The sequence below is a fragment of the Mauremys reevesii genome, linkage group 6 (genome assembly GCF_016161935.1).
Source record: "Mauremys reevesii isolate NIE-2019 linkage group 6, ASM1616193v1, whole genome shotgun sequence".
In the NCBI taxonomy this organism is placed as follows: domain Eukaryota; kingdom Metazoa; phylum Chordata; order Testudines; family Geoemydidae; genus Mauremys; species Mauremys reevesii.
This window is the reverse complement of record NC_052628.1, coordinates 89662408-89687868: the sequence shown is the minus strand read 5'-3', so window position 1 is coordinate 89687868 and position 25461 is coordinate 89662408. Positions and strand designations below refer to the sequence as shown.

The window sequence follows — 25461 nt, the reverse complement described above, 5'->3', positions numbered from 1 at the left end:
AAAATCAGGTCATTCTTATTAAGGTGCCTAAACCTAGATGCTTAACTTCACACATACAAGTTTGAGGGCGGGAATTGGCCTTAGTACTCAAACCTCATTTTTTTACTGAATGATTTAAAGTCTTGTGGTGAGAAATCCTTTTAAAAAAACCAAAACCTAATTTTCTATGTTACTTTCTCCTATGATTAATAGTCCTCCTTCAGTGCTTCTGTATGATCATGACAAATAATCAAAATACTGACTGTTCTTCGTAAGTTCTTCTCTTGCCCAAAGCAGTGATGCCGTGAGTTTGTGACTTTCAGTTTGCCATCTCCAACCATTGAACAACATTACATATTTGTTGATTGTTGAGGCAATGTGTGTGCTCAACTGCAAATGATATGCTTGTATATTTCTTGGTTTAAAAAGATCACTGCACCCTGTGTGAGTAGATGGAGGGTTTGATCAATAGATCCTTTAAAACTTGAGAATGTCTTGACTGAGTATTATGGCTGTGTTCTTGGTGACAGTATTGTTCCAGGGTATGTTTGGATTCTAGCTATTACTGTCACCCAATTATTCACTTTCAGCCCTTACACAAAGTCTGGCTTTTTTTTTATTTGAGGGTTTAACCTCCCTGTACAACAGTTATAACACTTTCAGTGCATCCACCTTAGTCAGGAAGCTCAGCTGGTTTTACTGCCCTCAGAGTGAGTGGTGTACAACAGCTGGCCTCATAGGCCATGTCTCCATTGAGATAAAAAACCTGTGGCTGGCCCGAGTCTGCTCACTCTGGCTCATGGGGGTTGGGCTCTGAAGCTGAAAAATTGCTGTGTTCAGGCTCTGGCTGGGAGCCCGAACTGTGGGACCCTGCGAGGGTGGAGGGTCCCAGATCTCAGGCTCGAGCCCAAGTCCAAACATCTACACAGCAATTTTTAACTCCACAGCCTGAGCCTGAGTCAGCTGACCCGGGCCAGCTACAGCCATTCCATGAGGCTTATATCCCTGTATAGACGTACCCATAGACATGTGAGTGAGGTTACCTTGGTGTAACAGATCCCTTCTTAAAGCAGTCTAGGGCCACTGGAAACAGGTGCTAATTTTGAGCAGCCTGTCAACATTCTGTCACTCACCTTGGTGGTGCCTAAAATATAGGCGATGCTATGGCACCAGCCCTGGCTTAGGTACTGTGGTGCTGTCCCTTACACAAGCCATTCTGTTGTAGATCTGTTGATATTAAATTACCTCCAGTTCTTTGATATGGGCAAGTACCTTGCTTGCAATGAAGGGTACTTTGGCATTTTTAAGGAAGGATTATATTTCTACTGGTCCCCTTTAATGACCAAGAATTTGGTTTCCAGCTGCCATTATGGAAATGAGCTCTGTGCTATTGATTTGTGCCATCTTGCTAATGATTCAGGAACTTTGCTGAATGCTTTCTGCTTTTCCAGGACAAATCTGTGTACACCACATATGTCCCAGTGTTCCTCGCTCAGCACCAATATCCTAGTGGTTGACCACCCCACCTCCTGCCCATTCAGTAGAATTAAACATGTTAATCACTCATCACCACCTGATAAGGAAGCATTTCACTTAAAGGTGGCTCATGCAAAGATCAAGGCTGCAGCTTCCTTTAGATTGGTCTTGACTGCTCTAATACCAAATGCCCCAGCAATAGTTAACAAGCCTGCTCCTCCCAAACATCTAACTGTGATGCCAGTCATAACGCTGGTGTTGTAGTGGAAACGTGTGTGGACAAGGGGAGAAGAGGCTGGCAGCACACTGGTGAGCTGTGGTGATACCAGGGCTGTTATTGGCAAATCCCCTCATGCCTTGTGAGCTAAAAATCACTGGTCAGCACGTGCTATGGCTGAGAGATGCCTGCATCCGTCACAGGAGCTCGACCTCAGGAGGGGAAACAAACACTAGCTGCACAGGAGGGAGATTCAGGGCAGGGAGAGCCTCTCTCCTGACTGACTTGTGTGCTGTGCAGGAGGGGGTCAGAGATAAGGAGTCAACTGTCACGCTGTCTGGAATGGCTCCAGAGGACTGTGGATGCCACCCTCAGGGCAGACTGTCAAGAACCAGGGCACGAACCTCAAATGGGCTGTGAGCTCTATGCTTAGATTTCACCAACCAAGTAACAAGTGTGAACACCTCCAGCACTACAACAGCCTTAATAGGCAGCCTTGGGAATGCCAATCTGGTCTTGCCACTCAGGCAAGCCTGCATCTGTGATAGCTGGTCCCTTACACCAAAAATCACAACAATATTCAGGTTAGTGCCAGTCCCAAAGGACCAACCACTTACCCAGCTCAAGTGCACCCTCCATCTCTCACTAAAGACAACACTTGCAGCCAATCCTATTATAAATTAATTAACAGTTTATTAACTAGGAGAAAGAAATAAGAGATTTATTTACAAGGTTAAAGCAGGTAAATGCACACACACACAAATGAGGTACAATCTTAAGTTCCCCTCTAATTTTGAAATAAATAAAATATCTTGTGACACAAGAAAATAATATCTATATAGGATAATATTCGTGGGTAGACTCTCAGCCGGGTGCACTTGGAATTAGGAATGCAGCTGCTCTTACTCTTAATTGGAGTTATAACACCGCTAATTCTCATTGTATCTGATTTAACTTTTATCCCTCCCTTCACTTCCCTTCCCCTCCCCACCAACAATGCCATTTCTCTCAAGCAAATTCAGACTAATCTCCTGAAATCACTGGTCTTACACAGAATTACTTGTAACATTATTGTGGTAATGGCACACTCATTCTTTCTCAGCTATAATCCAGTCCCCTTGTTGAGAGAAATTATGAGGCCTCTGGCACTTGGATTGCCTCATAAAACAGAAACACAAGGCTTGTTGTCACTTAATTATAATAAAGGAAATTAAACAGGACCCTAAATTAGGCTGGCTGTTTGAGCAATAGGGCCTCATTTCAGTAACTTCTAGTCTCTGTAGACTGAAGGAGCTTTTAAGGGGCTTGATAATGCACCCGAGCATTAATTTTTTTTCTTTTTTATTCTTTAAGGATGGCAGCACAGCACTTTCGATAGCCCTGGAAGCTGGACACAAGGACATAGCAGTTCTTCTTTATGCTCATGTAAACTTTTCCAAACCACAGTCGCCGGTTAGTATGTTAAATGTTCCTGGTTGCTGAACACTGAGTTCACCTGGTATCTCTCTGTCCTTGAGACTAAATATTGAAAAAAATATCGTGTGGTCAGTGTCTGGAGAGGCCGTGCTTTAACCAAAGAACTTTTTAGAGAGATGAGGTTGGTGAGGTAATATCTTTTAGGGGACCAACTTATATTACCTCACCCACCTTTTCTCTCTAATATCCTGGGACCAACATGGCTATAACAACACTGCATACAAAGAACTTCAACAGTGCCATGTAGGTAATCTGTCTGTGAATATGCTACCTACCACTGCATGCACAAATGCATATAGCTTGTGGGTATCTCTTGTTTGGTAAATACTTAGCTTCTAAAAGGTATTGGGTGGGCAGCACAGGATAGGACAATCTGTGTGTTTATCCACAAGACAACCTTTAAGCAAATAGTGCAATACAGACCGGGACAGCCTGGACCCTGGCAAGAGGATACCTCCTCCCCTTTCTCTCTGGGTGAGGACAATTCATCGTCTGTGTTAAATCAGACATGCACGTAGACTGGCCAATGTACAAAGTTTCTTTTGCATAATTGCAATGCCTATTACAGAGCAAGTCATCAAAGCAAGGTCAGCTCTAGTTTTGTTGCAACCCTATGCAAACTGGCAAATATCCACCAACTCTCACAGTCTGCACTTGTCTTCATGATAAACAGTTCCTAAATGTTTTACTGCCGATAATACCGTGCTGCTTCAGACACTAGGCTATATGTAGCCAGCACAGCTGCTCCTGGACTAAAACAAAACACATTACTTGTTCTATATAGGTTGAATTTTAATTGCTGCCTTCATAAACTGAAGGGACAGTGGTTCATGTGCAGTCTGTTTAATCTCTTTAATTAGCTGAATTCAGTTAACTAACTGTTCTTCCCTTTCCCCTTTCTAGAGCACACCTAGGCTCAGCAGAAAGACATCTCCTGGTCCTACCCGCAGAGCCACGTTTGATTAGTAATGCACAAATATCTGTAAATCTTAATGCCATCTCTAAGCTGCTAATTGTTACTGTATTACAGAGACAGATGCTGAATGTAATTGTCTTGTGCCTGAACTCACCAGCAAATTGAAAGCAGAACCTAGTGCTAAAGGTAGAAGACTATAAACTTGAAGAAAGCATACAGTTAGATAGTAGTCTCCTAGTAACATAGCCAGAACCATTCTTTTGTCATCTATCCATCATTGCAGGATACAGCATAAATCCTGTTTCTCTTTGCGGTAGAGTCTGTTCCGTTGCATTATGTACAGTTTAGGAATTTTAAGCTATCTTCACAGGTATGAGTGTTTTTCCCCCCCTTGGACAAGTGTCATAGCCTCCAGGGCACTTTTTAATTGTTCTCTAAAATATTTATATTTACTGTACATGGAGCTATTGGCAATTATTATTTTCATAAATGTCATTCCAATATAGTTTTGAGTTCTTTTTAATTATAAAAATTGCAATTGCTTATGTAGTCAGCTTTTTGGAGCTTGGGCTGGTGGGTTGATGGTTTAGAAATAGAAGAAGGGCTCTCTGACAGGTCTGAAATTAGCTAAATAAATGAGTTGTCACCAGTTGGATGTATTGTATAACTTTTATATTAAAGATAATTGTATCTATAAAATTAAATGGCACAGTATTTTCAACATTTTATATTCTCTAGTAATTAAAAACTATATGAAGAATTACATGTATTGTTACCATATTTTTATTAATTATGTGTCAGTGTCCATAGGATCCATACATAATGTTTATCAGAGAACAAAATTAGCGGTATCAGCTATATGTTCCTCTCTAGCGGAATTAAGTAGTTCTCAGTGCATATTTATGGAATGCTATTACCTTGTCACATTCACTTTAGTCATATGTATTTAAATGTTTGAAGTGCCTTAGACTCTTGCCATATTTTCAAAATAAAATTTCATTATGCTGTTATACTCCTCTGCTACTTTAGTTGTGATCTACCATCATCCAAAATGCTGTGAATTACAACTGCAGTAGTGAAGCATGCTGGATTGATCGGGTCAAAGCTGTGATGAGTGGATAGTTCAACACTCTGGGGTTACTGTTAACATTGTTGGCTGACATCACTCATTCATCTCCTATAGCCCTGATCAGGTTATATTTGGTAGCTACAGGTTTTAAGAGTTTCAGTAGGCAAACAAGTCCTTGTCTGGCCATCTCCATGAGATGAGGCTGTAACATGGGATCATTTTGTCTCAGATTGCTGTTGTCATGAAACGTACAATTGAAAATCTAGTTTCACAAGTTTTAAAATGTTATTGATGTTGGTCAATTTTTACATTTTGTACATCTAATCTTTCAACTGAATGTCATTATTAATAATCCTTACCACTGATGTTGCCAGCTCCTTTTATCTGCGGGTCACAGGGCACGTCACAGAGAGGGACAGATGTCCCTAATGGACAGGGAAATTGGGGCACAGGGAGAAATGAAGTGACTTTCAGCAAGTCAGTGGCAAAGAAGGAGTAGAATCCAGGTGTGCTGGCTAACATCAAGGCTGTGCGGCCTAATATCACTAATAAAGGAATCTTAGAGGCTTTTTTAATGGCGTTGCTAGGGCAGGATAATGGCTAGAATGAGTCATTCCTTAGAGTGTGAAGAAAGAGTTTGAAATTCTTCAACAGCAAGTCCTCTAGCTGATTAACCCTACGGAGGTGTCTTCACCCAAATGGTCAGCATCCTGTATCTGAGCAGCCACACTGCAAAGCCCTACCCCATTTCCTGTGTCATCACTGGTGCTGCACTCACCTGTGTGTGTGTCATTAGCACTTGTGGGAGCATATCCCATGGTTCTTAGTGCTGTAGTGAGTTGAGACAATCTGATTCTTTCCCAGTGAATCGTGGGAAAACTTGTCTGTCCCTTTGGGCACATGGAGAGAATTGTGGGGAGGCACTGGACTATCAGCACTCAGATGGTTTAGCCTGCATCCTCACTTCAAAGTGGGCAGGTTATGAGGCCTGTGAACACAGCAGTCAGGGTTTAGATTAGACCTCCAGCTGGCCCAGCTTGTCTGGGTTGAAAGCACCACCAAACTCAGGTGAGACAGTTTTGTGTGTTGACAGAAGCTGGGTTTGAGGCAATACCCAAATAAGAGCCAGAGTTAATTCTGGAGACAAGACATATGCTAAGACAGTGAGAAGGAATATACTTGAGTTTCCCCTTCAAAGTACCTGTCCTCTTCTCTGCGCCTGTTCTTTACTTTTCCCCCAGCTTTCACTGAGTTTTGAAAGAGGGCCCTCTTTTTAACACCCCTCTCTCCACTTTCCTTTCAGCTAGCCTCATTGCATAAAACAGTGTGAGTCATATGTCAAAAATGATTTACTCCTGCTGTTATGGTGCCTGCACTATGCTCCTTCCCATTTTAAGGGGAGGGCCATGCCTGGGGAAGATATGTTGGGACTTCTTCTTAGAAGTCCCAAACAGGCCCCACCCTCCAGAGGTTAGATTGTTCTTAGCACATCACACCCTTGTGGGTCCCCCTTTCCCCTCCACCCACACACATTGAACAACAAAAAGAAGCCACCAAAAATCAGCCAGTGCCTATCCAACTGAGGAGGAGGTGGAGAGGAGCTAGTTTCCAAAGGCTTAAGGAGCTGTGTAGATGTATGTTCTTGCTCTCACTACAGGTTTATTTGAAATTTAGGTCATTTACTTACTTTACAGCCTGCATGTGAGTTTAAACTGTGTATCACTCATTGTGCTCTGACTGAAATGCTCAAGGTTCAGGCCCAAATTGTACTCCAAACCCAGCTGTGTTCTTATGTCCTACCTATTCACATTCATCGCATAGGATTAGACAAGGACTAGCATCTACTTTTTTTTTTTAAACGTTGCATTCTTTTGCCTGGTGACTTTATCTCCAGAGAGGTCAGGTCTCCAATGAGTTCATTTGAACACCAGCTAAGTCTTTCCTTTGCATGACTAAATGAACTACTGATGTGATCCCTTCATAGACTTATGCTCTGAACGTAGATATGTGCACAACATCTAGACTGCCATTCAAGGTTGTAGCCTTGGAAAAGGAAAAGTACAGAAACCAAGATCAGCACAGGATCCCAGTAAGTAGGTATATTTCAGTGTAACTAGTACCCTTTGAACTGCAGCAAAGGACAAAGTCTCCAGTAGGGTCACACCACTTGCTTTCCAATTCCCCTAACCCACTGCTCAAGGAAAGTGGATCAGAAAGCTATACTCTGAACAAGGTAATTTGAATTATAGGTGGAGTTCCTTTGTCTTTTCAGGATACCTACAGAAGTAATGATTTAAAGCCTTTCAGCACAGCCACAGGAACTAAAGTAGAGAAAGTGCTTTCTGGAAGACAATCATCTTGTGCTTTACTTGGCCAGACTGAGGATTGGGACAAAATATTCCATCTGCTTAAACTGTACTTTGTGTCTTGATTTGTAGGTACCTAATACCTGTGTAACTATTTTGACTAGCAAGCTTTTAACACTTCATCTGAAAGGTTGGTTATTTTCATTCCTTGCATGTGATTTTTGGCAGGACAGGATGTTGATCAGGAAACAAAAACATGTGGGTTATGCCATCTGATTAAATACAGAGGGAGTAGATTCTGTTCCACTGACTTCAGTGGTGTTACTCCAGATCTACAGAGGTGTAACAGAGCAAAATGTCGCCTACAATGATTTTTACCCTGTCTTTTTCTCCTCGTTTTTGTACAAATGATGTGGATGGCAGGGAACTTTTCAAAGGGGAAAGTAAAAAAATGACACTCTGCATTGTTTTCTTCTAATTACTTGCACATACATTTCAAACTACCTGTTAGGTAGAACAGCCATCACTGCAGTACTACAATAGCTAATGATTTAAGAGTTAGAGTTAGTGCTAACAGAGTATTGGAAGAGAGGTAAAACTTTTTGTTTCAGGGCCTAAAATGATCTCTAACTACAGTATTGGGGATTAGGATGTGACCTTCTTGAGGATGGGGGGCAGATTTCCCTACATCTGCATACTGTGGAGTTTCTTGCACCTTGCTTTGAAGCATTTGGGGGTGGCCACTATCTGAGACAGGATACTGGACTAGGTGGAACCATGCATCTGAGGTAGTAGAGTAATTCCTATGTTCTTGTATTCCTAAGTGACTCTTTTGCGTATAAGGTCCAAATTTCTGCACCATCTACTTCCAGAAGTGATTGTTTTAAGGGGAAGTAAAGTTTAAAACTTGTAACTTGTGAACACCAACACTTCAATCATTTAAAAAAAAAAAGTCAATTAGGCTGAGGCTCTGGGTTGCTCAAGTGATTGGTAATAACTATTATTTCTAATAGGATTAAGAGTATTTTCCTCTCCAGCTCAGTAGTTCGGATCTAACCCAACTTAGTGGTGACTGAAAGCCCTGCTGAGTGACTAGTGATTTTATCTGTATGAAATTAGTCTAGGTTCTAGTTCCCAAGGAACAGGTGTCTATGCCACACAAACAACAATCACAGTTGGCTCTTACTAGCACCCTCTATTTATCAGTCACAACACACACTAATGTCACCCTTACCTTCCTGTCCTCAGGGACAGAGATACTTGAAGTTCTATCCAACAAGATGGAGGTTCTACTTGTAGGCAGAATAGAACTCTGAAGAGTCTGCCACTAGCATGACAGGTCCACTAGCTAAGAATGTATGTCAAAGTAATCTGAACTCTAAGGATCCTCTTGGGCTCTTCACTGACACTGGGCTCCTAGACAGCAGATGTCAATCACTACAAAAAGCATACTCTCTCCCCTACAACAATTGAGGAAATTGCAGTCCATCCTGTGCAATGATAACTGGGACTGCATCATATGCGTCTCTGGAAGCATCATCTTTGAAAAACAGATTTACAGTGCAGCATAGTAACTGCCTCAATAGAGGTCACAAGGAGCACGTCACACTGTGCTCACCACTGGCTCAATACTCAGGCTCTCTGCATGAAATGTTGGCCCCAGTGAAGTCAGTGGAAGTTTGCCATCGACTTCAATCAAGTCTGGATTTTACCCTCCGTCTTCATTTTCAAGGATCTCCATGGTCTGGGCCTAGGTTATCTAAAGAAACAGCTTACCCTCTGGACCTCAACAGCTCTGCCTTTGAGGAACAATACAACTGTTCACCACAGGGGTGAAGCTTGTGTATGCAACAGATAGGGCTTTCTTGGCAGCAAGCCCATGGTTCTGGAATTCACTCCCACGGCAAATTTAAAGACCACGAGCCCCAACACTTTCAGATCCAAATGCAAATATCACTTCTTTGACCTTGATTTCCCACACAGCAATTCCGACCCCAGTATCACCTCTGAAACAGAAAGCAGGATAAAAGCCTGATCCTCACAAAACTTACTCCCTTCAGGAGGGGTGGGAGCCAGCAGAAACATTACTGCCATGCCTGGCCTTCTACAGGCTAACCCTGGAAGGTGCTCAGATGCCACTGTGATGGGTGTGCAATAGAACAATTCAGGCAAAGAAGTCTGGGACTGGATAGACGTTTAGGGTATGTCCACCCTGCAATTAGATACCTGTGCCTGGCCCAGGCCAGCTGACTTGGGCTTTTGAGGCTCAGGCTTAAGGGGCTGTTTAATTTTGGTGTTGACTTCTGGGCTCCGGCTGCAGCCAGCGCTCTGGGACCCTCCCACTTCGCAAGGTCCTTGAGCCCAGACTGCAGCCTGAGCCTGAACATCGGCACTGAAATGAAACAGCCTCTTAGCCTGAGCCCCAGGAGCCTGAATCAGCTGGCATGGGCCAGCCAGGGGGTTTTAATTGCAGTGTAGACATGCTATCTAAACTACCCTATCACCCGTATGGCTGCTGGGTGGTAGGAGGGATTTATAACACTGGCTAAGATTACCAAGGGCATGTTAGGCTCATCAACATGATGGAATTGGAAGAAAACTAGGATGCTTTAAACTCCCTGCTTTAAAAAGAAGTGCTGAGATATTTGCTTTACTATAATAAATATTTTTTTAAATTTAATTGGGGTTTAGGAACCTACTGATTTCATGTAAAGAGGCACCTGTAAGCCAGTCTTATCAGGTTGTTTGTAGGTTTCTCTTCTATTTCCCTTGACCTAGCAGCAGGTACTTGTGCACTGTGTATGGTGGAGAGCCAATGAACTGCCAGACAATATTTGGACGTGGGACAACTTTCTATTTTCTGTTTTACTGAGAACATGATTTTTATTTAGTCTTGGTCTGTGGCCAGAAACCAGTTAGCTGTGCTTCCTGCCATAAGGAAATTACTAATCATATGTTTGCCTCTTGCTTATTTATCATGGCAGCACTTTGAAAGCCAGTGGATCATATAAAAAATACATTTTGCTAAGGATTACACTGTGCTGTGAAGTTACTGAACCAGCTCTCCATAGCCCTTGAGAACCTGGATATGCACAGTAAACACCCTCAAACCACTCTGGGGCATCTTACTCTGTAGCAAGCACCTTGCACATTTAACACATGTCACAGCTCTAGCTACAAAAATCATTTTTTAAATATAATTCAAAAGAAAAATGCTATAATTTGTCGAAGTGAAGCTACACAGGCAGTTTAGTGGTTCTCTGGGACGGCAGACACAATTATACATTTGAATCTCTCGTAGCCCTAGGCTAAAATTTCCAAACTTGAGTGTCCCAAGTTAGGCTGCCTAAATAAACTGGCCGGATTCTCAAAGGAGCGGGGCATCTGCAGTCCCCAAGGAAACCAGTGGGAGCTCTGGATGGTCAGTGCCTTAAAAAAACCACACCACTTATTCAGAGGGGTAATTATAGATATGGGTGTCTAAAGTTGGGACCTAAATTCAGGAATTTTAGCCCAGAACTCTAAGCCATGGATGGTGCTAGTGAGGTGAACGTGCAGGCCTAACTCACAAAGTCTAGATCTGAATCTGAATGTCCAAAAGTTTGGAGGAGTTTGGATACAGGTCACAACCTTCCCTAGTGTCCTTACATGATTATGGTCTGGTTGGTGCAAGAGATGGTTCAAAATTTGCACATATAATCTTCTCAGACCATGGGGAAATTCAGATTCAGAACCAGGCTCTGTGACTCAAGTCCATGTCTGTGCAATAATCTTCAACTCAACAAAAGCTAATTAGCACCATCTGCTTAGGCCATTGAAAAGATAATTTTTACCCCCATGCTGGAAGCAGGGCCTGCTCCCCCACAGTCAGGAAAACTAGCAAGGGCGGCAAAAACGTAGCCATCCATGGCTGGCACTTGCTGTCACAACAAGCAAATGCTAAGAGTACATTTTCCAATTTGCCAAAGGCAGCAAAAACCCTACAGCCTGTTTTGACCTGCAATCCTGTTTTCAGATTTAATTAATTGAGCAGAATAAACAGTTTTAAAAAAAAAGTAATTACTCCCCTGGACTTCCGTTCTCTTGATGCCCCTCCTGTCTCAAATAGCTTGACACCCTAAATAGTTCATACCTCGAAAGCCAGGTCCTCAAACAGGAAATACTTTGGAATTCACAGTAATGCCTACATCCACTGGTGCCCTTTGCTAGCAATGTTTAATTCCATCTGTCAGTGTTGGATGGAATTTATCACAGATGGTTGGATTAAGGGGCTTACCATACATACCAACTCCATACTGGATATGTGCTGAGATCACCAGTGGTTAGTTTCTCAATCCAGGTCAGACAATAAAGTCTATCAAAATCTGAAATTGTAACCACCTTTGAACCCTCACTCTGTAGGGAAGTTTAAAAGTTCCATTGTTCTTGGGGAAACTGCAAAATACCGCACCGAGTGTTGCAGACTGCACAGGTGTGTTCTAGCAGCCCCAGTGTAGATGAGTGACACAGTCCATCTCATTTAGGCCAGACTGTTTACTTGTTTTATAATAATATATAAAACATAAATGTTAGTCCAAAGGAGAGGAATTGTGAGACTGCTTCTGCAACCACTTGCATTGAGAAGTTTTACACCCTATCCAGTTTTCTGCGGGAGGAACTTCAGTCATCATGAAGGTATGTGATGTGTATACAGTTAGTGGGGGACTGTCACTGGCATGGTACTTCTGGGTGAGAAGCCTGGATGCTATGGGTCCATTTCAAACTGGTTGTGAGCAAGCGTTGCCAACTGATTTGCTTCCTTGACATGCAAAGTTATGATTCACTGGTATAGAGGGGGACTGGGATTATGGCTCTCCGCATGCCTTTGAAAAAGCTAATGACAGCAACACCGTAGGGTGCACCCTACACCAGTTGTGTCTGGCCCTTTACAGAGGCATGGGGATGTGTGTGAGGAAAAGACTTCATCCTCTCCCACTCTTGTGACCTCATCCAGAAGCAACCTGGACCTCTCCAAATTAGCAGGTTTAACTAAAAAAAATTTCCTGGCTCAGAGAAGGCTCAAGATTTAAGATGGACTCCTACCAAAACCTCAAATCCAAGCCCCGCTAAGTCTTGGGGAAAGTTCAGATCCTGATCCAAGCTTTGAGGCTTGGGCCCATCTCTGCAGGAGATCCTGGAAAACAAGGCTAGGTACATATTTTGGGGGTTCCACAGCACAAATTGAGAGAGGAACTTTATCTCAGGAAGTTTGAGTTCTCATCTCTGAGACTGTAATATTAAAGAAAGCAGCCCACATTTAGAAAAGAGCTAAAAGGATCCCAGAGTTACAAGCTCCAGAAGCACCATTATTATCACTCTGCTAGAAACAGGGAAAAACTTCCATCAGACGTGACTTTACAAAAGCAGTGAGATATTTTTAATTCTTGGACTGTAAGCTCATTGGGGCATGGATTGTGTCATCCAATGTGTTTGTAACGTGCCCAGCAAAAAGGGAACTTATTCCTGATTAGGGTCTCTAAGTGCTACTGTGATATAAATATCTAATATGGCTTTGATACAGAGGAAAGGCTTTGTTCCTCTGAAACACAACTTTGTAGAGGTTCACTCATACTCCCAGAAAACCTGAGGGTGTCACATAGGAACCGACCAAATACCTTCTGGGACCTCGCCTCTGTTTTTTTTTTTGTTTGTTTGTTTTGGTTTGTTTTTTTGTTTTTTTTTAAGTCCTTTTAGAAAAACACCCTGAGAATCCTGTGTTAGACTCTCTTACAAATACTGAAATGAAGTCTCAAGGAAGGTGCCCTCAGACTCATGTTTGTTCCATATTTCAGTTGAAAATTGTAAAGCTATTAGACTTCCACACTCAGGGCCTGCGCCAAAGACCATTAAAGTCAATGATTTCAATAGGCTTTGGATTGGAACCTGAATGTGCTGGATCTATACAGATACAAGGTTAATAAATTTGGCTGGTTAGATATGAGGTAGCTGAATGCTATGTTTTGCTATTCCTTTGCCATTAATAATTCCATTGTAACAACTATTTGTTTGACATGACATGATCTGGTATATTGTAACTCCTCACTTCCCAGCAGAGTAGTGCATCCTTAAGATGCACATTTTCTGTTCAGGTAACCAGCTCAGCTGGTACCATAAAATAGAAATTGCCTTTGGATACTTTGTGTTATATAAACAAAAGTACCCTCTGGTGGCCAAGAGGCCTTTCTATTCTAAATGCCTGTAAATACAGACATGGCTATGCTCTTAAATGGAGAATTATGAGAGAACTTTTCCTATTGCTAGCATGAATCTCTCTCCATATCTTCCCAAAGTCAATACATTCTATCCCTGTCTTATTCTATAGACAATGAGAGGTAAGTTTTCAAAGCAATGGTAGGAATTTTAGCTGAGGAACTCTCATTAAATGGAAGTAGCAGAGAAAAACCTTTGGGATGTTTACTTCTAATTATTTTTATCTGCTCTTCTTTTAATTACAATGGCCAGAGTTGAAGAAGCATCTCATTTTAAATTACTACTACATTGCGTAGGCTAACCACAAAAATCAAAGAATGGGTCCAGAACAGTCAATGACAGATTCCTGAAGGGAGGGATTTGACTTACTCACTTTATTTGCATGCATTCTTTGCTCTTGTACAGCGTCTTTCATTCAAGCAAGGTTCTCCAAATGCTTTATAAAGCCTCCTGTTGCCTCTGGCTGTCTGGAGTCCTGTGCAATATCTGTTTCCTCAACTTTAGCCACCCACTCCCTAAACGTAACCTTAGACCTGAAGAGCACCTTCTTTAGAGTCCATGGGTGATGAGAGGCCACTGTGTAGATGGTTGAACCTCCTTTCCATAGAAGAGAGGCCATTCCATGGATCAATCAGGTCCTGAGTTAAGGACTTCAGGATTTGGAAATTACAACCATAAACCAGTCTTGCAAATTTGTCATGAGCTCAGGCACAAAATCTACTCAACTTGTCCTTTCCTTTGCTGTGGTGATTAATGATACCCTCCGGCCCTGGAAGAAGGCGTAAGCAACATGTTAATAATCTCTGCAGATAATACTAAATTGGGAGGAGTTGCAAACACTAGTGAGGACAGAGGAATAATACAAAGGGATTGAGAGAGATTAGAAACATGGGCAGAGAATAAAATGAGATTCAGTTTGGTAAAATATAAATACTTGGGAAAAATAATCCAAACTACAGCTAATCAGTGGGAGGAGAAGCCTTGAAAGCAGTAATGCTGAAAGAGAGCTGGGCTGAGAGAAAACTGGGCAGGAGTTTGCAAGGAGTTGGGGGCAGTGAAAAAGACCTGTGCAATTTTTTCTGCTTATGCATGAGTCATGGAGGTAAACATCTCTCCCCATATACTGGTAGCTCTGATGCAACTGCATCTGGAAGGTTGTGTTCATTTCTGGCCAGATCCTTACTGGAAAGATAATGACAAATTGGCAGGAGTTCAGGGCAAATCAACAAAAATTATCAGCATGCTGGAAGGGTCGACTTATGGAGAAAGGTTAAAGGGATAAAAATATCTATAGTTTGGCTAGGGAGACAACTGCTGAAAGTGGGGAATGTGGAAAGAACTATAAATATTTGAAGGGTTTAAACAGCAAGTAGGAAGTGACATTGAAAGAGAACAACGAAGTAATTATTTGCAATTAATAATAAGAGGTTTTCTGTGACTAAGAGGCAGCGGCGGCTCCAAGCGCGTGCCTAGGGTGGCAAGCCGTGGGGGGGCGCCCCGCCAGTCCCTGCGAGGGCAGCAGTCAGGCAGCCTTTGGCGGCTTGCCTGAGGGAGGTCCGCCGGTCCCGTGGATTCGGTGGCAATTTGGCGGTGGGTATGCTGAAGCCGCGGGACCAGGGTGGACCTCCGCAGGTGCGCCGCCGAAGGCAGCCTGACTGCCATGCTTGGGGCAGCAAAAAAGCTAGGGCCGCCCCCTGCTAAGGGGACATGGCAGGTTACCTCTGGAGAACTGAGTCCAGTTTTTGGAAAGACACAGATCACAGTATAAGTGAACATGGGCTTATGGTTCACCATTGACACACATGACAAAACCACCATGGTGTTTGTATCTGCTCAAGAACAGGCTGGGAGTAGAAGGCAGGGTTTTACAGCTAAGGACGGAAGTGCCTGGTAGGGCTGCATAGGGAAAATTGCAGAGCCCCAGCCTGCAGCCTGCCTGCCTTTAGTCTCTTTCATTAATGCTAAATTTAGCCACAAACTTAAAAAAAAGTCTTGAGACTTGGGACATCTGCTTGGCTTCTCTCTTAGCTCCTTCATGGATGATTAGACATTTCTCTAAGGAGAAGGGAGACCTCTGGTGGGAGGAAATGCCAAATACTGCAAAGATTTACAGCTTTGCAGCAAATGCATTCTTCTCTTTTACAGGGTGTTTATTCACAGCATTTGTCACAAGTCACCCACAAGTATTCTAGTCTGTGAGCTTGTTTCATTCATTTTCTGGGTTTTAAAAAACATTTTCAATGTGTGAAGTTAAGGGACCATACATGTGAAACTCAGGCTTTTCCAAGGAGAGATGATGTGTCTTAATTCACTTTGGGTTACTAGTCCATTACCTTCCTTGCGTCTCCATCTTACTGGAAAGTGCAGTAATACTCTGCAAAAGGTAGAGACCAGCAGCTGGAAGGAAGCTGTGGGGGCACCCACCTGTAAAAAGGTATGGAAGGGCTGAGTATGGGTGCAAAACAACTCAGGAGGCGCAAGCTCCATGCACAAGAGGAAAATTTTCCTTTATATATAGACCCTCCGGTAAAAGCAAAAGCACCAAAGTCCCACTTTCAAAAGTGACTTAGGCACTTGGAATCCTAAGTCATACTGACTTTTAGGCTCCTAAGGGCCAGAATTGTTAAGGTATTTAGGTGCCTAGATATGCAGATAGGCACCTAGTAGGATTTTCAGAAGGACCTAGGTGCCTAACTCCCTACCTTGGCACTTTTGAAAATACCACTATGTGCATCTTTAGGCACCTAAATACCTTTTAAAATCTGGTCCTAAGTGCCCAAGGCTCAGATCCTACCACTGGGATTTAGGTGCCAAAATGCCTTTGAGGATCTGGGCCTTACATCACCTTTGAAAATTGGATGTAGTCTCCTAAGTCCCTTGAAACCATTACCCATAAGCAATTAGCAGCCTAAATTCCATTGAGTTTCTCTAAGACCTAGGCTCCTATGTGCCCTATGAAAATGGGAATTAGACACACACACACACACACACACACACACACACACACACACACACTTTTCCAATTAGGGAAAGTCAATCCCTTGATATTGGCAAAGAATTTGGCCAACATGTAGTTTTTGTTCTTGTGAAGTCAATTGTGTTCAGAGTGCATGTGCCCAGCACTGGGGAAAGACAGAACTTGAGAACGTCTCTGTGTACTTGACCAGGGGACTGAGATTCCACTTAATCACTCCCCGTTTCCTGTGCTTCAGCCTATTCTTCTACAGAAGCACATAGCAGAGCCCAGTCCTTCCAGGACAAAGATTTGACATTAGACACAGTTACATTTCTGACCGAGAGTGTGACACAATTTCTATTGAAAGTAACATGGAATAAGTATGAACAATCTTCAATCGATGTTTGACTTAGCTGTGAATATTTTTCGCTAACAACTGGTATGTGATAGCTCTTCTTCGGTGTTTCTCACCCAAATTGTCACGTTTGTTGCTATTACAAAATATTGAGGAAATATGTATTTTGTAACCACACATATATATTCACTTCCCACCAATGGCCTCATAGGGTGAGCCCTCTGCCTTCTCTGGTTCCCCCTGAGTTGTGGAGTACACCATGTGGCTCCAACTAGAATGGCACAGTCTTTAGATATAGGCCATGAAGTGGTCATCACTTATCACTGCATGATTCAGCTGCTAAGTTCTCCAAGGCTGGCTCCAACTTCCCTTATTGATAGCCTCCTCCTCGGGGACCTCAACTGGCTCAGTCTTCAGATGGTTACTTTTAGTATCTCCTGCCAGTTAGCTTGCCCACAAAGTTTCATATATAGCTTCAAAATGGCTCCCGGGCATGTTTAGTGTACCCAAATTTTTGGCTGTTTCTAGTTCTTCCAGCAGAGCCACCCCAGAAAGGCTGTACAGAACCTTCGAAATAAAAACAAGAAACTATGTGTTCTCCCTGCTGCTTCTTCCCTTATTTGCACTGCTGTGTGCTGTCATGCATGAATGTGGGTTAGATCTGCTCTCATCATTGGTTATTTTCCTTACATGCCCAAATTATTTTTTCAGAATGCCACCAAACTGATGGTTTCGATTTAACTGCCAGTGAAGCTTCTAAGGGGAAAAATGTCTTGAAGGTCACCTAAAGAAATCATCTTTGTTCCAAGTGGTACCAGTGCTAAGGCCTCAACAGCACCTGGGACACTAACTCCATCTTGTGACCTTGGGTAAGTAACCTAGCCTCTATTTCTCCTCTTACAAAACATGGATAATGATCCATCCTCGCATGAAGTTGTTTTGCAGATCAATTATTTAATAAACCTACATAGGGAGCTCTCAGAGGCAGGGACTGTTTTCTCATTACTGTGTTTGTACAACGCCTAGCACAGTGGAACTCTGAAACCCTACTGTGATACAAATAATGATTATTTGTTCTTTGACTATGAAAACACAAAGTAATTGCAAAATATTACTGGTAACATTCTCATGTTCTCTGAGAGCTCAGTCACAGCTATATTAGGGAACTGTGGTGTCACAAGCCCAGGGAGATGAATACATTTTTTCCAGATAAGGCTTTTGTATTTAATTTTCTGTGTGTGTTAACATTAGGTTTAAAAAATGAGAAAAGCAATCTTACTGAAGTGTATGAGAATAAATAGCTATTTTAAAAATTGCTTAAAACGTGTATTATTTACCAAGTGGACCGTAACAGCTGCAGTCTGAGGGTCTATCAGGTAAATATACATCCAGACAGTTTTTAAAATGTGTATCATTTACTTGATAGACCATAGCAAGTTCTACAGAGTGGAATTATGGTCTCTTGTGTAAATAGGTATTTGGACAATTTTAAAAATGTGTCCTATTTACCTCAATGAGCTTGGTGAAAATTCTTCTCAGAAGTCATTAATGTGCTTGCAAGGAAGTTGCTTTTCAGCATCTAATAGCTTGGTTGCATTCAATGACTTTACATATAAAAACGAGATAAGACAAAATGATGTGTTAAAGCTGGATCCTTGCAAATTTATTGCTTATTTAAAAGGTTCATTTCTGAGCCTGCATCTATGAATATTGTTTTTTAATGTACTAAGACGTCAATCTCCTAGGTTTAGTTATTTAGTCTTTATTTGGGCAATAGGACTATTTGCATGAGCTCTGCAATGTAACTAGGGGTTGCTGAATTGCACCCAAAATACTTTTTTGTCAATTGCAAGGGAAGGTTTCCAAGGAGTGGGAGAAATCAAAACATCTGTCTAGCCAGCTGCTAGCAGCCCACCAAACAGCTGTGTCTAGAAAAAGTCATGCTCCCTCTAATTAAAGTCAATAGTCTGCTAATTAGGAGAATTTGTAACAATGTATCATCTTCTTAAGCATCACCTAACCAATAGGAACATAGATGTTCATATGGCCTTTAATGTAGCCTATGTGTGTATATTTTTAAAGAGTACTAACCCTTACATAGCTGAACTGCAATATTGTGCAAAACACACATCTAACAACAGAGGAAAACTGTTACTAGGGCTAAACAATTATCTTGATGTACTGAGTACTCACTCTTACATGCCATAACAATACCTTGATGTCCATATAAAACCTTATACACCAGAAGCCTGATTAAAGGCTTGAATAACAATAATATAGCTCTCATCAAAATAGTCTAAGTCGTCCATCTCTATCCGAAGTGAAGTCTGGCCTATCTCACCTACACAGATGATTTGAAAATAGGGGGAAATGGGTGGGGAGGAGAGCGGGGGGAGAAGCACAGAACTCAAGGGACAGAATTTAAAAACACAAAATAAATAAAGCAGGAAAAAATTCTGCTCTTGGACCCATGCTGTTCCAACTGCCTTCAATGGGAAGTCAATCAGACTGACATCAACAGATGTGTGTGCCTTTGAGAGCAGAGTTCAGCACTAACAAATTGTTTGTTATTTATTTACAGTTAAATGACAACAACAAAAAAACTTCTACAAAAAGCTGTGAGTGCTCAAACAATTAATTAGACTTCCAGCCCCAAATAATTGCTCAGCAGCAAAAAATAATCATATCCAAATAAGGAATTAACTCTGCCAGCCAGTAAATCAAAGCAGCAAAACCAGTCCCTTTAACTCTTGGTACACGGCCTCAATCTTTCCTCCTCATACTCCAAAGCTCTGTGAAATAAATAAATGGCTTTCACAGCCAAAAACTGATGGTGTTCCAGTCAGACTATTTCAAATGAAGAACTTTAAAATACCTGGAACTTGAGCAACTTTAAAAATTGTAGATAATAAAGCAACTGCTTAATAATTTGAAATGATCTATTAATTCCTTTAAATAGGAACTAAGGCAGTGGCTTTGTTCACTGAAGTGGAAAGTCAGCTGTATCCAATGAGAGATTAAAGATCGTAAAGGAAAAAACATAGCAATTAATTGTGTAGCTTTAAAAGATCTGAGTTTGCCACAGTCTGGAAATCTATTAAATTTCACTGTCGTGCATCAGTTGTCTTGTATCTCAATTGATGTTGGTATTCAAATCTGAAGGCAATAGCACTATTCTTTGATAAAAGAGCTCAAACATATAGATTGCTTATAGGATTCTATCATTCTTATAGAGTGAATTACAAATGTTAGAAATGTCAGTTTAATGAGTCATGCAAGCGACCTCAATGTTCTAAGTCACTGGTCCAATTAATTTTTTGAGTGTGCCTAAAATGAATGTGAAGACTGCTCTGGAGCAATACAATAGTTTCCTCTTGCATGCTCTTCTACCTTTATTTTTATAAGTCAAGCCTAATAATGTTTTGAAATAGCTATCAAAGTAAATTATTAACAACAGCTAAAAATTCCAGAGAGCCTGATAGCTCATGCCCTTCCCCCGGTCTTTAAATCTGGAATGAAATGATTCAAGAACAAAGGAGAAAAACAAAAAACAGACTTTGGTTCTTCAGAGGGATAAAAGTGTTGTTTTTCATCTTTTGGTCCCTATCTATTACTAGTTATAATAAGAATCCCATCTGAGACTTTTAAAGCTCTTAACATCTGAAACGGGTATGAATGTTTTAATTTAATTTGTTTGCCAGATTTGCAAATTGTTTACTTTTTGCATTTTACTCAGCACAGTTTGGTAGACTCACTTTTGTTTCCAATTTCATTTTTGTTTAAAGCTACAGCCTGATATTGTTGGCTAGGTTCTTACCCCCGGAGGGGACTATTTACAGGGAGGCACTTTTGGAGTTATTTTGAAAATATTTTTCAACATAATCCCTTAATTTCTGGGATCCTACTAACTCACATCTACCCACTCACTGGATACATGTTTACTCATACTGATGGTTTCTTTAACAAGTAATGTATGTGGAGCTACTGATACCTTAACTCCCTGCATGAAGTGCTGGGAATGGCGCTGAAAGCAAATTCCATTTGTGTTTGAGCTGACATGTCCCGCTTCTATGTCCATTCAGGGATGCAGCATACTCCCCTTGCTGCTTCAGGCCTGAACTATGAGTTGGAACACAGTCCCACATGCTGACCTTCCCTCCACACTTTGGGACGATGTTCATGCCCAGGTGCAATGGAGGGGACAGCCCCTGTCCACCCCTGAGCACTGGGATTGAGGTTATGACTGGCTCTTGTATAGGGCACATAAGAACAAGGTGAAGACTCCTAGCATAGGGCCCTCCATCTTCTCGCCCCTGTTGTAAGGGGCAGTCACAACCTGGCCTAAAATAAATAGATGGCCTCAGAAACACAGACATGATACTTATCCTTCTCCACTAATTGGGGAAAACTAGTTCCTGGGTGCACAAGTAAATTATAAGTGGAAATTGATAAACTGTAAAAGAAGCACCACTTTTCAAAATAATAAGAGGGGAGCTCTTTGACGTGCTGTAGGTTGGATGGAAGGGCATGTTAGAAAGAATCACTGAAGCCAACTCTCTTGACTTTGGTGAGAACATAACAGGGTCATTGGACCTTAAATGTAATTGGCCTTGAGTTGTATTGTAGAGTCCTAAAATATTTCTCACATAAACACTCCAAAACCTGTACCGAAGAGCTGGCAACTCTGGGTCTCCCTCCAGAATGTTCACTGAATTCAGCACCAGTGACCTCTTCAGCAGATGCAAAAAAACCTTTCTGGCTGGAATACAACTCTATGGAGTTTTGTTTTGGCGTATATGGAATGTGATCCCATTGACTAGACTTCAGCTTCCTTATAAATTAAAGACAGCTCAGATTAAGGCTCCAGAGACAAAAATAGATTAATAAAAAGGGGAGGGGAACTATGCAGTACAAAAGATGAGGAAAACTCAAAAAACAACATGCCACCTCCTGGATTTTTACTGAAGTATATTTTCAGTGGGTTTGGGTGGTACAGTCATACACTCTGATCTTGCAAGCACTTGCACATGTGAGTAAAGCGACTCATGTGAGTAGGCCCATTGACTTTGATGAGATTACTCGCATAAGTAAAGATACACATGTGCTGAAGTGATTATAGAATTGGAAGCCATGTGGCTCTTTATTCTGCTAATTTGATGATCAGGCAGCAGCTAGGATATTTAGGGCCTAAGGCAAGTTACTGAGGTGGGCCCCTGGGAGGTCTAATTGGGTCTAGCAAGGCAGTCAAGGCTGATGTCATATCAAAGTGAGTCTGCCAAACTGACACATAATGATGTGCTCAGTGCCTGTCAGCAGTAGCTAAAGATCCTAGTCGGGGTGCGGGGGGAGAGGAGGAGCTGGAATTTCCAGCATAAGAAGGTACAATAACATCTCAGATAAGTGTCTCATAAATGTTTCCCTCTGTATGTAGAAAATAATGACAATTAAATGGGTGCTGTGGGTGTACTGCTGTCTGTATTGTAGTACATCAGCACTGTTTGAATTTGGGAGCAGTGCAAGCAGTGCCATCTAGCAGGCACTCTTGGGGACAGTGGGTTTTGTACCAGCATTTAAGAGGATGTGGTGTAGCTGGCTCTGCCTTCTTTCCTATCTCTTCCCACCCTCTGTGTAGAGGTTAGCATCGACAGCAGCCCGGACCATACATATTCCATGTGCTTCCTGAGCACAAGGACTCCCACTAGAGTCAATCCCCTGTGAGTGATGTTCCAGGTGGAGAGAGGGTACTAGCACCATCTCCCTCCTTAATGCATCATATATGAGCCTGATATGGTGGGGCTCTGTTTTACAGTTTGTTGTGAAGGTACTAGTGTTCATGGACATTCTAATCTTATCCACCGCAAGACCCAGTTGCTGTGAAAGCCCTGTCTTCTTTACCCCTGAGTCTCACTCCTCAGGTTGACAGTTCCATCCTCCCACTGTACCATAGCTGTTGCAGGAAGCTACAATCATGCAATGTGAGGTGGTCCCTCAGGCAAGGAATCACTATGAAGACTGGGACCAGCACCTGGGTTTTGCCCCAGTATTCAATGTGGAGCTGGTAAAGAGAGTGGATCACCATGAGTGATGTACTTCCAGCTGCCTGTGTAGTAGATAAGCATGTTGGATGCTATGTTCTCTGACCCAGCTGGAGGTAAGAACCAGGGAATCACATTCATACACATACAAGATGTAGGCTGTTTTTTAACTGTGGCAAAGAAACAAGCAAGGTTCTTCATTTAATAAGGAGTCCAAATATAAATCAAAACAAATTAGACATTTCCGAATAAAATAGTCTTTGGAAAGAGACTGGTGCAGTAGAAAGTTGTCCGTTTTCCCACATAACCACTACAACACAGACAAGAGCAATGGAAGCTTCCTCCCACTGCTCTCAGAGGAGGGGCAGCACCTCACAGAATTGGGTCCTTAATTCTTGGTCAACAAGGCTGGTAATTAGTGCCAAACCTAGTATTGGGGAAATTAAATTTAGGTTTTGTAATGACCCAACCACTCCAAGTCTTTATTCAGGCCTAATCTGATGGTATCCAGTCTGCAAATTAATCCCAGTTCTGCAGCTTCACGTTGGAGTCTGTTTTTGAAATTTTTTGTTGAAGAATTGCAGCGTTTAGGTCTGTTATTGAGTGACCAGAGAGATTGAAGGACGTAACCACATCAGCAACAGCATCAGGGACTTGTTTACCTGCACATCTACCAATGTGATATATGCCATCATGTGCCAGCAATGCCCCTCTGTCATGTACATTGGCCAAACCAGACAGTCTCTACACAAAAGAATAAATGGACACAAATCTGACATCAGGAATCATAACATTCAAAAACCGGTAGGAGAACACTTCAACCTCTCTGATTTGCGGGTTGCCTGAACCTCCAGAAGCCCAGGCCCCAGCCCGCTTTAAGACTATTGTCTGCTGGCTGCCTGAGCCTTGCCCAGGCTAAAGCCAGCGCTGAGACTGTGTTGATTACGGGCAGCCTGAGCCTCCTCAGCCCCGGCCCCAAACTCTTGATAAACTCAGTTTAAGCGACGACAGCTTGAGTCGCCCAGGTCGGGCTAACTCTTGCCGCGGACTGTGTGCCACCCAGCTCCACTGGGGGCCCTAGACTGTCCTGCGGACTCTGGTTCTGGCCAAACAGGACCAGACAGAGTGGCCTCCCTCCTCTGGGGTGAGCGAGGGTCCACTACAACCAGACAGAGCAATTTCAAGCCTTCATCTTGGAGGGTCAATTGATAGTTAAAACCTGCCATTAAGCTGCCCTAGATGCTGCACATGTGGCTTCAAGGTCCATAGCCATGGCTGTGGTTACATGGAGAGCATCTTGACTCTAGTCTTCTGGTCTCCCAAGAGAGATGCAGAACATAGTTGAAGACCTGCCTTTGGAATGGGCCTAAGCTCTTCAGTGCTGACACACATTCCTCCCTCCATACCCTGAAGGACTCAAGGACAGTCTTACGGTCTCTGGGAATTTACATCCTTGCAACAAAAAGAGCCTCAGTACTATCCATGCCAGACTTTTCCCAGACCTTCAAACTTTCTGAGGAGATCTAGACTTCAGAAAACAGGACCACTCCTCCAATAACATTATATACACATCCCTGTAAGAAACAGTTTTGACATCTCAGTTGAGGGCTGTAAGCAACCTACTTTCTTGGATCTTGTGCTACACGATTCCATCCATCCCTGTATGGAGACTGACTATTCCACTTCCTCCCTGCCTGGGAACAGGTTACCTAGACAAATGGATCTTGGAGGTGATCGATGTGAGATACTCCATCCACTTCCACACTTTTCCTTTTTCCCACCCCCCCCCTTCCCTGTCCCTCTTCAGGGACATCTTAAAACAAGAGGTCCAGTCTCTCCTACCTTTGAGGGCTGTTGAACCATTTCTCCCAGAGTTTGTCAGAAGAGGGTTTTATCCCTAGTTCCCAAGGGGGAGAAGATGGAGATTGATTCTTCACCTCAGAAACCTGAACACCTATATCCTTTCCCAGCACTTCAAGATGGTAGTGCTAACCACTATAAGCCCATCCTTGGATCTGGTTCGTCACCCTTAACCTCCAAAACGACTACTTTCATGTAGCTATCCCCCCATCCCACAAATGTTTCCTATGTTTCATAATAGGCTCAAAACAATATCAGTACCAAGTCCCTCCCTTCGGGCTTCCTACAGTGCTGGGGGTCTTTACAAAAATTCTTTCAACAGTGGTGGCCCATTTATGTCAATGGAGTGTAGCAGTATTCTCATGGCTATTTTTCATCTTTTCTCCTTTATTTTTTCTCCCCCTGTCTTTTCTTTGTACCTCCTCTCTATCCCCACCTGTTTCCTGGCTGCTTCACTTTTTCATGTGTATCTTGGATCTGACCCAAATCCCCCTTTCCCAGAGTCAGTGGGAGTATTTCCATTGCCGTCAATGAAAATTGGATCAAGCCCCCGGAGATCAATAAAAG

The 25461-nt window shown here is 42.4% G+C and overlaps 1 protein-coding gene across 4 annotated transcripts in view; it reads left to right on the top strand.

The window, feature by feature from the left end:
- Positions 1-4827, top strand: part of KANK1 (KN motif and ankyrin repeat domains 1) — a 170328-nt gene extending 165501 nt beyond the window's left edge. For all 4 annotated transcript variants that reach the window (XM_039544070.1, XM_039544071.1, XM_039544068.1 and 1 more), the window contains 2 exons: positions 3026-3124; positions 4052-4827. In XM_039544070.1, the coding sequence (XP_039400004.1) occupies positions 3026-3124; positions 4052-4114 (162 nt within the window). In that variant the 3' untranslated portion in view covers positions 4115-4827. The remainder of the gene's footprint in view (positions 1-3025; positions 3125-4051) is intronic.
- Positions 4828-25461: the final 20634 nt, after the last annotated feature.